The sequence below is a fragment of the Cibotium barometz genome, chromosome 34, assembly GCF_041138505.1.
Source record: "Cibotium barometz isolate CiBa-2024 chromosome 34, ASM4113850v1, whole genome shotgun sequence".
Classification (NCBI taxonomy): domain Eukaryota; kingdom Viridiplantae; phylum Streptophyta; class Polypodiopsida; order Cyatheales; family Cibotiaceae; genus Cibotium; species Cibotium barometz.
This window is the reverse complement of record NC_141079.1, coordinates 33,932,358-33,948,432: the sequence shown is the minus strand read 5'-3', so window position 1 is coordinate 33,948,432 and position 16,075 is coordinate 33,932,358. Positions and strand designations below refer to the sequence as shown.

The following is a 16,075-nucleotide window of genomic DNA, read 5'->3' as shown; positions in this document are numbered from 1 at the left end:
GTGATTCCATTTTCTTTTCCTAAAAAGTTTCTGATGTACTTCAATGGGACTTAAAGAGTGGAAGTAGATTGCGGGAAAGAAAAACTTGATTATCATGTTGGAGTGGAGTGTTGAATATCAATGAAAGCTAATTCAAATGGGTTCACTGGAAGATAGAAAATTTTTAAATAAATTAGTATATAAATCTACTTCGAAGAGGCAGGTGACCCAACCTCAAGCACCCATTGAGGAGAGAGAGGTTTCAGTATGTGGCCCCCCTCGTCAAATTCGCTATTGATTCTCATTTTGTTGCAATCTAGGCAATCTAGTAGAGAGGCTTTGCTCTCGAGATGACACTAGGTTGGAATATTATGTTCCGACCGGGTTAGGTCAACTTGGGCCTAGGGATGTGTCATAACCCAGGATTAGGGTTTGGGTTATAACCCAAGATTAGTGTCAAGGGCTTAGCTAGGGCATGGGGACCTGGAGGGTTCACACGCGGGCTAGTAGGATGAACTCTAGATTGGCGAAGAGCTTATAATTAATAGACTAGGGCTAGTAATGGCTAAAAGCTTATCAATAAATCAGAAAAGCTTATAAATAGTCTTGACTTTACACACCCTAAGTTGTGACGCTTGTTTGGGAAAGCCCTAATTAATAATCTTTAATTTTTTGAGGTCTTTGCCGAATTGTGATGGAATCTGATTTGTTGCATGCTCTTACTTTTCCACAAGAGTTGACAGTTCTTTTTAAAAGGTGATGAGATCATACCAAACTTTTTTTTTTTTCAAGAAAGAGACTTCTATCAAGTATGAAAAAGACATACAACAGTCACAGCTATAACCCGGAAAAGAATAGAATCACCCCAATATGTAAGGTGATTTCAACCACTAAGGAGCATCATGATGCCATGAGAGACCTTTGGGACTGGAGGAAAAAGAAAATGGCATGGTTCCACTCCTGCATAAATATAACGCGCTTTGCTTGCGCAGAACGAGAGGACCCCTTAATACGAGCCCAAGTAGACATAAGAGTATGTATGATATCACCCCATATAGTACTAATGCACTGAGACCCAAAAATCTAGACACCCTCAATAGCCTCCGTGCATGTAGCTCTCCAGATCTGCCATGCTGTAATACTGGCAACAATCTCCCAACTGGTGTCAATCCTTTTTCTAGGGAGTGTATAATCAAAGTGAGGGACATCCTGCAATAAACCATGCCGAACAATACCTCTACGAATGAAAATAGCAAAGTCTGTATCACTGCCCTTGTAGAAAAGCTGCGAACCAAACTGGGAAAGCCAAGCAGCTGCCCCCCAAGTCACATGCATGGCGCGCCACTCAATTTGCCCATAAGTGCGGCTATAGAACCTCAAATATGTTCTGCAATGTTGCATCCCCATAAACAATGATGTACAGTCTCAGACTCTGCCGCACATCTCGGCAGGTAGGTGCTACACCGAAAACCGATCTCCACTAATTGGTGGGGAGACCACCGTGTAAGAATAACCAAAAGAAATGAGAGATATGGCTGCTTCTGTATGAATGCCAATATCTATATTGTATCACTGGATAAATATCATAGCTCTACCAATGAGGCTTGAGAGTAGGGATCCTATGCATCTGTCGAGTGAGGAGAAGCCTGGCATTCCGGACTATGAAACTGAAAAAGGGAAGGCATTTCAATGGATCAAAGGCATCAATCCACTCCCACTCTCCTGGATCCCACTGAAGATATCTGATAGGATCGCCACCATATAACCACAGACACCAAGAGCCATGAGTCACTAGCTGAGGAGAAGGGTCAATGAACCAATGCTTCCCCGAACGACCCACAATCCTCACTGGATTAAACCTAGTATCTGGGATGATATCCTCCATGCTACATCTCCTCAATCTCCCTCCACGCATGAGTAAATGATGTAATCTGTAGCCAAGTTTTACCATGAAAAATCATACCAAGTTTTACCATGAAACCCTTCACGTTATATCCGGATAGCCACTAGGTGGCATGGGGGAGACAAGAAACTCACGAAGTCCCAAGAGATCCTACACGGGAATACACTCCGTTGTCCCATACCACTAGAGCACACCCCACGTAAAACCCACATTAAGCATGATCATAGTTGTAATGGACAACTTTCCCCCCTACAACCCGGCCTCAAAGCAGCCAAATTCCTCTCTGAACACCAAGGTCAAACCTTAGGTCAACTTGAGGATCAACCTAAGCCATGCAAAGTCAAGGATGAAGATATCACCATGTTCACACCTCAATCCTTCTCCTTGGCTTCCATAGTCAGCTGCTTTATTGGTTGTCTATAAGCCATCCGAAAGCCTCGGCCTAGGCATCTTGGATTATGACCATCAACACAAGACTGTCTAACTCTTTACTCTATCCTGGGTTATGCTGATATTCCACAAGACTGTCTCCCACATGCCACCTAGTGGCTATCCGGATATAACGTGAAGGGTTCATGGTAAAACTTGGTATGATCTTAGTAAGATAGCAAGATAAGGTCTAGATTGGCTAAGAGCTTATAAATAATAGCCAGGGCTAATAATGGCTAAAATCTTATAAATAAAGCAAGGGCCAATAATAGCCCAGTTATTGCTATATAAGTGACCTTGGGGGCACTTATGAGTTTTTGAGGCATCCACATGGTAGACAAGAGGGCTACCGAGAGCATGCAAGACCTCCCGGCCATGGAGCTGCTAGGTGGGTGGTTCGGCCTAGTGGTATGCAACGCTAAGTTGGGGCCATCAGTTCCAAGCAGGCTCGACAATCAGACCTCAGGCTTGGGGGTGGTTCGAGGCAGTGAACCTATGGTTGGTTGGTGAGTTGCTAGCCACAATCTGTCCTGGTCATGTGATGCGAACGATGTTGGGTCTATGAAACTTCGTTAGTTGTTCGGTTCTAGGTCAGATAATCCTTGGGCGTGGTGTGTGGAGACCTTACACATGGGAAGTAGGTGTCACCATTCGAGTAGGCCCCTATTGTGGCTTCCTACTTTTGTACTAGCACTGTAGCCTTCCTCCAAGAGCCTCCAACAATGGAGGAAGCCCCGTGTTGTGTTTCTTTTACTGTTGCTGTTGCAGTGTCTTGTATTTTGCCTTCTAGGCAGGTTTCTTTTTAACTCATAAAAAATAAAAAATAAAAAATGAAAATGAAAAATAAAAGTATAAATAAAGAGATAAGAACGTAAATGTATTTTATAAATATAAAATCACATGTATATTTGTGCTATAAATATTGCTTTATCAACCTTAGTGGGGGGGCAATAGAATTCTTCATAGGCTTTTAGCCTAAGGTACATTATTTGGGGTGTACATAAGAAGAGGAGGTGGCATCGCCACATGGGTGATACTAGGTGGCATCCTAGATATAGGGGCACATGTGAGGGAGACCTTTGAGCATTTTTGAGAGCCCATGGGTGGATATGAGCTGGAGAAGGCGCCTCCTTTACTATGCGTGGCTGAGGGCAGAAAACTAATTTCCATCTATAACCCCGCACGTCAAGAAGCCTGTTGTTTGTGCACTGATGAGTCTCCGTATACATAGCAATATCACTGTGTCTGAAAGTATCCTCAAAGTATCCTGCATCTGTTCTAAGGGCTCCGTTGCAATTCCACACCGTGAATCGCAAGGTCTCATAGGCCGCGCACCGTCAAGCGGGCCTCCTCTCCGTAATGATGACTTGGCCATCTCTGTATACCGCCCATTTCCCCTCTTTCCTTGCCTCAAGCACACACGGCATGTGTTCCTTCTGGTGTGCTATCTGTGCCGGTGTAAGGTCCTCATCCAAATAAATCTTTTCCCCCTTAAGGGCCATCCTTTTGGAGAGAAAGGCCTTCTTCTTCTCCAAGTCACCAAACCTGATAATCAATATCTTCACCCTGGTTTCATCTCTGCCTACTCGCCATGCTCCGGTAATGGGTACATCAGTGGCTCCAATTTTTGTTGCAAGAGCTTTTGCATCTTGGGGATTTCCCTTATCTTCCCACCCAACCATGCGTACATGTAAGGCACGTGCCCGTCTCTTGGCTTCCTCTTCCAATGTAGCATTCATCACCTCTACTTTATAGACTAGTGTATCCTTCTACTTTTTTACTACTTCAATCCATGGGTTGAAGTCCTCAATTTGTTTCTTTGTGGCACTGGCAATTTCAGCCCATGAATGCATTTCCTTCTCACCTGCAGCCACTTTTGCCTTACATGATTCCAAAGGGTGGAAAAAGGAAGGCAACTTCCTGCGCACGAATCAGAGCAGAGAGGCGGGCAGAGGTGCGCAGGTGGGTGCGCACAGAGCAGCGAGGCGGGCTGCAAAGGTAGCGAGGCGGGTTGCAAAGGTGCGCACAGAGTAGAGCAGAGAGGCAGGCAGAGGCGTGCAGGTGGGTGCGCATAGAGCAGAGGCGCACAGGTCATCTCAGCAGGCGCACATCTCAGGGAGAGGAGAGAGATAGAAGGGAATAGGGATCTTGCACAGTACACCGCATTGAGCGAGGAACAGGCCCCACCCCCTTTCAGGAATTTACTCAGGAACAATCCACGGGCACGCCGACCAGGATCAATACAATCAATGAATACAAAACAAAGAGATATACCGATGTAGGATCTCCAAGTCGATGTCGATGTCGATGTCGAGACACAAGATCTCTGATGCCGAGCACACCACGGGGATGACCCACAAGTATCTCTCACCGGGCTAGTACCAAGTCCAAATCCAATGAGTCCAAGTCCAATGAATCCAAGTCCAAGTCCAAGTCCAAAACCAAGTCCAAGCCCAGATCCAAATCTAGATCTAAGCTCCATGTCTAGGCTCTATGTTCCATGTCCAAGCTCTATGTCCAAGTTCCATGTTCATGTCCAAGTTCTAAATCCACTCGCTCATCCCATGAATAATCTCCACAACTCCTATAGCCTTGTCGATGAAGAAAACCATGGAAAGCTCTTTTTGGCAAAAAAAAATTGATATTAAACCTGTTTTAATGGTTTTTGGGTGATAAAAACATCCAAAAAGCAATTTTTAGGTTTTTTGGAGCAATTTTAGGGTTTCTGAAATTTCTGTCCATACATGTCCGTACAGCTCCGTACATGGGTCCGTATCGCCCATGCATATGCCCATACAAGTCTAGGGCTAACTATACATCTGAAAAGCAAGTTGGAGAAGGCTAACTATACTTCCCTTGACGCATATGGAACAACCTCAATCCATTTGACTGATATCTCCTCAGCCTTATTTACCATCCAATGAGGAATCTCTGGAGCCTTCCCATAAAACTTTTTCAGCCTGAAGCCATTTATCGGTTTCACTACCGGAGTTCCAAACACATCTTTCAACCTGAAGGTGCCTTGCCCCAACTCTTCAACAATCTGATAAGGCCCAAAGTATCTCAATTTTAACTTACCCGGATGCGGCCCCAACTTGGAATTATATAACATCACCCAATCATCTTTCTTGAAAATTTTAAACTTCACCTGTCTTGACAACCATGCCTGTCTTCTATTCTGAGCTATCTCCACTGCATAAGCACTCCGGATCCGATCCTCCTCTAGTCTCAGCAACTCCCTTTGCCGATGCAAAACTGAATCCTCAGGGCTCAACCTATGCTGTGAACTGCTAGCCGCAAACTTGGAACCACATATTCCATTGGAACAACAGCTTCTATACCATAAACCAGCTTGAAAGGCGTCATCCCAGTGACGACTTTTTATGCTGTCCGGAATGACCATAGTGCAGAATCCAGCTTGTCATCCCAATCGGATCGATTTTCTACAACAATCTTCTTCAAAGTTCTCACAAGCACCTTGTTTGTACTCTCTGCCAGCCCATTTGCTTGCGGATGATACGGAGTGGATTTCTTATGCAAAATCATATGCTTAGTTGTCAATTCTTCAATGACTGAATTCAAGAAATGCACATGACATCAGCTCTATGGGACATCCAAACCTTGTCATAATGTACTTGTACAAAAACCTGGCCACACTAGCCGCTTTATTATCCCTTAAAGGTAATGCTTCCACCCACTTTGTGGCGTAATCCGTTGCCACCAGAATATATCGTGCACCAGTTCTCCTTGCCTTTGGCTTTATGGGTCCAACAAAATCCAGCCCCCATTTTTGAAATGGTTCAAGTGGCAAAATAGGGTGGTCCTGCATCCTATCCATTGAGGTTGGCTGCCCAATCTTCTGACATTGCAAACACTCCCTGGCAAACTGATGTGCATCCTTGAGCAACAATGGCCACCACAAACCTGCTTGCGTTATTTTCCGTCCTGTAATCTCTCTTGAAAAATGTCCTCCAGCTGCTCCAAAATGTGCCTCCTGCAAAACAGCTTTCTGCTCCTCATCCGGTACACATCTCCTGATGATCTGATCCGGTCCCTTCCGGTATAGTGCACCAGCACTAATCAAAAATGGTCTGCTTCGCAATGCAAATTTCTTCTTCTAATCTGTTGACATACTAGAAGGCAAAACTCCATCTGTCAAAAACTGGAACATTTGATCATACCAGTTGTCAAACTCGTCCCTGTACATGAAACAATTCCGCATCCGGAAGCTGATCTGACACCCCAGGCATCTCCTGCATATTTTCCAATCTGCTAAGGTAATCCGCTACTCCATGCTTGTTCCCTGGTGTATGCAACACCGTATAGTCAAATTCTTGTAGCAAAAGCATCCACCTTGCCAATCTGCCTTCTAGCTTTGGCTTCTTCACTAAGAAAATCAACGCTTGGTGATCAACATGAAAAATTACTTTGTTTCCTAGCAAGTAATGCCGAAATTTCTCCAATGCAAAAATCATTCCTAAAGCTTCCCGCTTAGTAACTTTGTAATTCTTTTCAGCCGGTTTCAGCATCCGACTTGCATAATACACTGGTCGAAACCACCCACGGATCTTCTCCTGCATCAAAACAACTCCGACCGCCATATCCGACGCATCCACAAACACATGAAATGGCAACTGCCAATTTGGTGGTTGGATGATAGGGGAAACAACAAGCATCTTCTTCATAACCTGAAATGCCTTCTCTTGAGCATCTCCCCATACAAACTCAACATCCTTCTTTGTCAAATGAGTCAAAGGTGCACTGACATCTGCAAGATACCTCAAGTACCTATTGTGCCACTTTATCTGCCCCATAAATCTTGATACTGCCTTCAAATTGTCAGGTGCTACTACTTTTTGAATTGCACTAATTTTGTCAGAGTCAATTGACATACCTTCTTCAGAGATGATGTGACCTAACAGCTTCCCTCTTTGCACTGCAATTGCCCATTTGTATGGATTCAGAGACATCCGAAACAGCCGACACCTTTCCAAACATTTCCTAAGATACTCCAAGTGCTTTGCCTTCTTGCCAAATACAGAAAAATCATCCATGAAAATCCGCATGAATTCCGTCAAATACGGCTCAAAAGTTTTGAAAGCTGCTTTGGAAAATGATGGTGGCCCATTCTTCAATCCAAAACTCATCACTGTATATGCAAATGCACCCCATTCTGTTATAAATGCGGTTTTAGCAACATCTTCCTCCGCCATCCGAATCTGGTTATATCCTGAAAACCCGTCAAGAAAACTATACATTTCATGGCCTGCGACATCATCCAAGATTGAATCCATAAACGGCAATGGAAATGGATCAGCAACAGTTGCTGCATTCAATTTTCTATAATCCACACACACCCGGATTTTGCCAGACTTCTTTGGAACGACAACTATTGGTGACAACCATTCTGCCTGATCTATTGGTATAATGAAACCTACTTGCAAAAGCTTATCCAACTCTTCCTTCACCTGCTTTGCATAATTTGGATTCATTCTATAACGTTGCTGAATCACCGGCACCGCATCTTCCTTCAGATTGATCTGGTGTTTATACACCTCCGGATCCATGCCCTTCAAATCCGAATAATCCCAGGCAAACACATCAATGAACTCTTGCAGCAACCTCTTAAGATCCTCCTTAAACCTCTCATCCAAATTGACACTGACTTTGACCACTTTCGGATTAACTTCAAATCCCAGATTCAACTCCTACAAATCATCTTCTTTCACTCTTGAAACCTTTTCCATCAACTTGTCATATAGAAACTCAGCTCTGGTTATTGCCTCTTTTGGTGGCACTTCCTCATCTAAATACTCCAAATCCTCTTTCATCTTGGAGACATAACTAACTCCTGATTCCTGAATTGATCCCTGACCTGTATCCACTTCACCTGACTTAACAGATGACATCCTGTCGGACTTTGCAGAATCCTCCTGAAAAACATACTTCTCCACAATCCTTTCCACATCAACTTCAAATACTGGAACAACAGTAGGATTTGCCTCCATAAAACATGCTTCTTCATCGTCTTCAACTTCATTAGCCAAATTAATTGTCTGAGCCATCATTGGCTTTACTGACGTTGACAATTTCTTCTTTGCAGTCATTGGAATCCTTACAGAATGTTTACCTTTCTTCAAAATCACTTCATTCCTTTCCCAATCCTGTTTAAGCTTTGCGGACTTAAACCACGGTCTCCCTAAAAGCATTGAATAAGCATTCCCTGCATCCTGCATCTTCAAAACAACAAAATTTGCTTGAAATGGTAATCCATGCACCTTGAGGATTTGACCTCGCAACATCCCAATTGGCTGCACTCTCCGCTGATCCGCCATCCGCACTTGGAATGGTGCAGGCTCAAGCTTAACATCTGCCATCCTTGAAAATTCAGCTTCAGACAAAATATTCACACCGGATCCCCCATCTAACAGAACATCAGAAAATATACGACCATTAAATTCCACCTTCACAGTTGGTATAGTAAAATCCACATCATCTGGACTAATCTGATAAGTCCCAACACTCTCCTTCAATGCACTCTGAATATCAGGAATGGTTGACTTTCTTGTAACGGAATAAAGTCTGTCCCTAAAAATCGGAACCAATGAAAGCAACTGATCCAATGTAAACTGCATAGGAGTATTCAGTAGTGCCTCAAACAATGCCCCTCATGCTAATTCTGAACTCCCCACTATCTTGAGCTGCTTTTGCTTCTGTCCAGATGTCATTTCTTCCTTTCCGGACTCCACTACCTCATCTCGAACTTCCTTCTGTGCTTCCCAATCCAACGGTGGTTTAAGCCTTGCCTTTGAACGTGTAACTGCCATTGCCTCAGGCTCACTGGACTTACATTGCGAACAATCACACTCCGGAGAACACTCCGCTGACACTTGATTTGTCCCCTGATCCTCCGAAACTTCAACATCAATGAAATTACTCTGAGGTGTTTTCTCTGCCTCCCCCTGCTGTACAGATGGTGCAGGTAACTGTGGTAACTGCGTATTTGGTGACTGTTGATCCCATACCTGCGGATTCCAATTTGGCTGACTCCAGTTTGGGGGTTGCTGCCATCCCTGCTGTTGTTGCCAATTTCCTCCCCAAGGCCTAAAATTTGATAACCGCCATATCGTGGTCGGTAGCCCTGATGAAAATTGCCTCTGTATGGCCTATTTTGATTAAAAGGTGGCCTCCACTGTTGTTGTTGTCCACGCCAACCCGAATTATTAAATGTCCTCTGCTGTCCTGCAGCATCCGGAAATACTCCACTTGCTTGTGCCAAATTTTGCTGAATCCTTTGCTGAATGCGCTCCGGAATCGGTCCCCTAAAATTAGGATTGTACCAACAATTGGTTGTTTTATGACCATTAATGTCACAAATATCACAATGAGGCTTCTTGCTACTTGATTCTGACTCTTGCTTAACCCCCATTTCTTTCAACTTTTTCTCCACCATCTTTTCAACCAAACTTCCTTTGGACTTTTCTTTATCCTTCTTCTTATGCTTCCGTTTCTTATCCCCCTTGTCTGAACTCGAATCTGAATCGGAATCTGAATCAGAATCTGAACCACTACTTGTCTCTGACTCAGAATCTGAATCTGTGTCTGAATCAGAATCATCATCACTACTGTCATCTGAAGATCTCTTCTTCTTCCTCCCCTTCTTTTTCTTCTTAGATTCCCGAGAACTACGCTTTGAAGGACTCGGATTGATTACTCCAAAGCGCTTGTGGCAGTTTCTATCAAATCCACCAAACCTGCTCCGACATCCACACCTGCTACTGCATTCCGCAGTTCCTTCCTCAAACCATTCATATAGTATCCGGCCAACATTTCATCCCTCGGCCTCTCCGCATTTGTAAGCCTTCTCAGATACTGATTGAACTTCTGAGTGTAATCCTCCACAAACATTTTCCTCTGCTTAATTGCTTTAATCTTTGCAAGAACATCATTCGGAGTTTTCTCCTTTCTGAACCTGTTCAACAATGCATGCTTTAATGCCAAATAATCTCCAAAATAACCTGCATTGAAATTGCTCAACCACTGCATGGCTCTTCCCTCCAGTGTCGCTTGGAATTGTCGCATCTTGGCTTGCGCGTCATACACTCCGTCAAATCCTCTGGCCTGCCATCTTGTCTCGAATTGAGCTACGTGGCAATCGGGGTCCTGTTTAGACTTCCCTGAAAAGGTCCCGAACTTGACGCGGAAATCAGCTCTGGCCGCTGCTACCGTATTCCTTAGCGTATTAGGGGTCAAATGCCCTGCAAATGATGAGGACGATACTGGTGATGGAGGTGGTGCTGGTAAGCCCCCCCCAATCCGCAGTGGATCAAAGTCCAATCGCCTCCTTACTAGAAACAAATGCTGTAACAAAACTCCTCCTATCACAACCGGATCCCATTGCCTTTCCTCTCTTGGCTCATTGAAAATTCCTCCATACTCCTCTATATCTTCTAAATCCTCTGCACCAGGCTCTGACTCATACTCCGAACTGTCACGTTGCATCCCACTATCGTCACCACCTTCATGCCCTTCTGCATTCGGGTCATTCTCTCGCTGCTGCAAACCTCGCTGCCTCGCTGCCCACCTAGTGAAATATGAATGAAGAAATTGCTGCGAATTCTCCAGCCCGAACTACCGCCTAGCATTTGACTTCCAAGAAAACATAACCACCTCTACAACCATCACTTCTACTGCTGCTCTGCATCTTCTTGGCACCCGTCCTTCTAACAGAAGAAAGCAAACTCGACCATGAACACCCATCATAAGCACCATGATCGCCAGTGTTTATTGTTGCCTGAGCAGAGCAGTTTTTCCTCCATTCCTAGGTCTGACATTTCACAATGACACTCACTCTGACAAACCAACACAGTTTCATCTTACTCCGAAATTCACTACAACTCTACACACGTCTCACACAACACTGCTGCACTTGCACCACTCTCAAAACACAGAATACAGAATGAAATGACTAGTAGAGATGAAGCACAAAATCTGTCAACTGTATTGTCATTACAGAATCCGCCATAGCTACACATAAAATCCACCAAGAACCATATTCATGTACCACTGAACAAAACGGCTCCAGCTATATAGACTTCCCACGACTCTCTACCTTCCAAGACCCCAAAGCTAACCAACTTCCAAAAATACTAAAAATCCATACATATAACTTGAAAAATAATCCGCCTAAGGTCTACCCCAAACAAAGAAGCTCTCCATGATGATAATGATGCCCACACATACACTCCACGATCGCTACAAGAGAGGTTCAAGCCTTTGTATACTTGAAGAGGGCTCTGCTTTTTGCCAAAAGCTTAACCAAGCTTTTGCTTTTGTCTTTTTCCCTTTGCTTTCCACTTTATAATAAAATATTACTCACTTTTGTCAAAGTTCTTAAACTTTGCTTTTCTAACTTCAGGGCCTTGCTTTTTGCCCTTGGAGCTACTTTTTGAGAGAGCGCCTTTTAGCTTTTTGGTCCGGCTCAGTCTCCTCTTTCCAATGGTGCCCTTGGCTCGTGGTCTACCTTGTTTGACTTTTTTTCTTTTTCCTGCTTTTTGACCAAGAATGGGGCTTTTTCTTAATCAAACCTTATGGACCCTGTCCCCATATCTTCTTCCATCTTTCTGGTGTCCGGGCATGGGTTTCATCATGTGAAATAGAGCTAGGAGGACCAAATAGTTACAGTGAGATACTTGTAGGACACATAGGGAGAGAGGTCTCTCCCCATCCTTCTTTATATAGTTTTGGAACCACATTGCGGATGAGATCATTGTTGCTTTACTGGAGATGTGGCATACAGATACGATGGAGGGTCTTAGTACCTTATCCCAAAAGGTTCTTCAAAGGGTTATTCATGACACACAAAACAGGTTCCTCCAAGGAAGGAGTATGTTTGATAACATCTTCTCGTTTGGGGAAGTTGTAGAGTGGGCTAAATCAAGCCAACAACGCCTTGACATCCTCCTTTTGGATTTGAAAAAGCATGACAGTGTGGACTGGGCCACGATGGGATGTATGGGGTGGTTTTCTCAAGACTAGATCAGAGGGGTTTCATGCCTGTATAGGAAGGCCCGTAGCACACTATTGGCCTACGGCCCTGAAAGGATGAGAAGGGATGCTTACATTTCTTTCGATGCTATCATTTGATTGACACAGTCGAGCCCACGGTATGAGGGGAACAATAGGGATCTGGTCATTATGATAAGTCATGGAGTTGCTCAGCGGTGCCGTCTTCAAGAACTGCCTGAGTCAGGATACATGTACAAAGGACAAAGGGAAAAACCCCCACAATTAGGAGGAGCAACGGAGTGTCTGTGACAAGGTAGCCAAGATGGTGTAGGAAGCACAGGGGGCAGCCCGTGATGCTCAAGAAGTTTCATTTCCCAAGAAGGTGGTAAAACAAAGTCCGGAGGATGCTCAAACACAGCAGGAAAGAAGCACGGCATGTAAATCTGACGTTGCCACTAACAAGGAGCCTACACAGAGCTTGGATAGTGCATGGGAGATTTTTGCTAGCATTGTAGCCTGGCACATTTGGAAGGGTAGATGCACGAGGGCACTTTGGTTTATGATACACGGTGCATTTTGCGGGATTTGGGGTGATATCATCCACACCCTCATGGCCAGAATCCAAGGATCTGAGGAGAGAAAGCATGGCTAGTTTACAAGAGAGTGGGATCATGGCATCTTTTTCACTACCACTCATATGGGACCTCGTTGGCAGCACAAGACACCTAATTGGTTGAGATTTCCCCCTCGTTTGGTTTGAAATCTCCCTTTTGTATATTTTTTCATACCTTAATAGAAGTCTCTTTTCGGGGGGGGGCGGGGGGGGGGGGGGGGGGGGGGGGGGGGGGGGGGGGATCAGAAGGTGCTTATAACTGAAGTGGTGAGAGAAAAACACTAGCAAAAGGACATCAATCTAAACATGGAGAATTAAGAAGAAGAACTCACAAGTTGCATACACTTGACCTCCATATCCTGCAACTTCATGTTCACTGCATCCGAGTCCCACTGTACAGGTTTATAACAAAAACTTTCAGCCTTGTAGTAAAGAAATCCCATCCATTCAGATCTTTCAAATTATTTTGAAACATGTAAGAGACTTTCACTTCAATTTTTGTAGCACTAGCATATTCCCAACCTCTCAGTGTGGACAAACCTCTCCTTGAAATCAAGTGTGTGCATGCCTGTGTGGCTGGACACATGTTTGTGTGTGCACGTGCAAGCGTGCACACGCGTGAGAGAAAGAAAGAAAGATATATTAAGCTTCTACTAAAGACCCAATGGACCTATGAGACCAAAGTGATACAATAATGTCCATGGCATATCTCATCATGGAATGGAAAATACTAAGAACATAGAAACATGAGAGCAACATCAGCTCCGAGTAGATGGTATACTACTCTCCAAAATATCAAGCATGGGGCTAATGACTATGGCCGAGAGGTCTCCCTAAGAGAGAGAGAGAAATGAAATGAAATGAAATGTTATATTAACGTCTTCAAAAGGCCATAATGACCTATGAGACCAAAAAGTTACATCATGGTGACGTCTTCAATAGACCCAAAGGGTCGATGAGACCAAAATGATTTATATACAATGTCCATGAAATCTCGTCACGGATAAAATAAGGAAAAGCAACAATAAACTAAAAATGAAAACTAAAAGCTAAGCTCTCAGACCCTGAGATTATACAAGATGAAACATCTAGATCCTACTATGCAAGGTATAGGATACAATAAGTGATGGGATAATGGAGAGCTGAATGAAAATAGTCAATCAATCCTGTATGCTGGACAAGGGCCCATCCAGGACGTCCATCATGGTTGATACAAGAAGGATATAGATGTCAGTAGTCTGCTCTGAGGATGAGGCTGCTCAATGGCAAGCCAGGATCTCCTGAATCTGAGGCTGATGAGCTAGGGGTGGCCAGGGTCCGACGGGACAAGGGCTTCTACCTCTGTGAAGTTTGTGTGCCCGATCTGATGTGACTCCCATGGGCCTGCTCTGCAAGGGGGCACTGTGGGATAGGCTCCGATATCCACTGTGCTCAGGTGCCTCCCGATCCACCCCTCTAGGCTGAGAGAAACTGGTGATGTTAAGTTGAGAGGACTGTTGCGGCGAGGATCTCTGAGTAGTGACTCTCTATGTCGAGTAGGAAGATTCTAAGGCACCTTTGATCTAGATACTCCATGATCTGGGATAAGGGTCCAAAGCCCTCTCTGCATAGACAGTGAAATCTCCCTCTCATATCATAGTAGACTAGGCACTGGCAAACATAGTGCTCCTCCGACTCAACCCCTTTCTCTGATAGAGTCTACATGTCCAAAAAGGGAGTCTATGGGAGGACAAAATGGGCCCATGAGACCGATAAAAAACTGTAATGAATATAGTTGATAGATCACATAATCGTCTATCTCCTATGATGATCCTACGAGATCAAAAAGGGTCTGTTGTGCCCCTCGACATCTCATGTTGGATCTAGAACTTATTGAAACCCTACGAGATCAAAAAGGGTCTGTTTTGCCTCTCGGCATCTCATGTTGGATCTAGAACTTAATTAAAACCCTAAACTACAAGGGAAGAAGAGAGAGGGAGAGAACACACGAGATCCGCAAATGCTACTACATTGCGATAAGCTTGCATTAGCACAAAATGAATAAACAAAGCTAGATGTCTTTGTAGCAAGGTTGGTTGCCCGGAAGGGCCAGCTTTTCACCAAAAGACAACATTTGTCTTTGGGGCTTGCGCACCGATGGGAATTGTCCTTTGTAGAGAGCAAAGTAAGAACAACTCCATATGAATCTGGGGCAGCATACACTTTAAAAAGAACACCTATTAGGAAGATCATCATCCATAGCTGTTGTGGATTCACCAGTGTCAATGCAGGAGAGATGATCTGCCATAGTGTGATGTTTGACAGGCCGTAGTAGAATTTCATAATCAACCACCTTGGAATAGAAGCACCCACCTCCAGACACGACCGGCCACTTGAAGTTTGTCGAGAAGGTATTTGAAGGCCTAGAGATCCGAGATGACGATGAACTGGCTGCCCAAAATTTAGTGACGGAACTTTTGGCAAGCGTAAACGATGGCCAAGCATTCCCACTCGAATGATCCAATCTGGTGGGATGAGGATGGGGGCTGGCGCTCACAAATCTTCAACTTCGCCTACAAAAAAAAATAAGCAACTTCACACAGAGACCACTTCACATATAGTGCCCCACCGGTGTTACCTTACAATGGACTAGTTCCACAATTCTTAGATATTATCAAGAAGTGATTAGAGGTATAAGAGGGGATTAGAAATATTAATCCTCAAGCAGTTCAAGTAACAATTCTCTGCCACAATAGAGAAAAGGAGCAAGCATAGCGAGATTCACTTCTTCCTATCCTCTTAACCCTTAATTAGTAAACGCCAGGTTGGACCATTGGAAGATGGTGGAAGATTTAATTTTTTTCCAAGAAAGAGACTTCTATTAAGTATGAAAAAAACATACAACAATCACGGCTATAAGCCAACATAGAATAGAATCACCCCAATATGTCAGGTGATCTCAACCACTGAGGAGCATAATGGTGCCATGAAAGACCTATGGGACTAGAGGAAAAGAAAATGCCATGGTCCCACTCCCACATGAATACAACGTGCTTTGCCTGCGCGGAACAAGAGGACCCTTGAATACGAGCTCAAGTAGCCATGAGAGTATGGATGATACCACCCCATATAGTGCTAATGCACTGAGACTTAAAAATCAGGAC

The 16,075-nt window shown here is 44.1% G+C and overlaps 1 protein-coding gene across 18 annotated transcripts in view; it reads right to left on the bottom strand.

Annotated features, from left to right (window-relative positions):
- Positions 1 to 16,075, bottom strand: part of LOC147618948 (uncharacterized) — a 222,548-nt gene that overhangs the window by 167,262 nt on the left and 39,211 nt on the right. For all 18 annotated transcript variants that reach the window (XM_086774131.1, XM_086774139.1, XM_086774128.1 and 15 more), the window contains one exon: positions 13,265 to 13,324. In XM_086774131.1, coding sequence (XP_086630257.1) covers positions 13,265 to 13,324 — 60 coding nt within the window. The remainder of the gene's footprint in view (positions 1 to 13,264; positions 13,325 to 16,075) is intronic.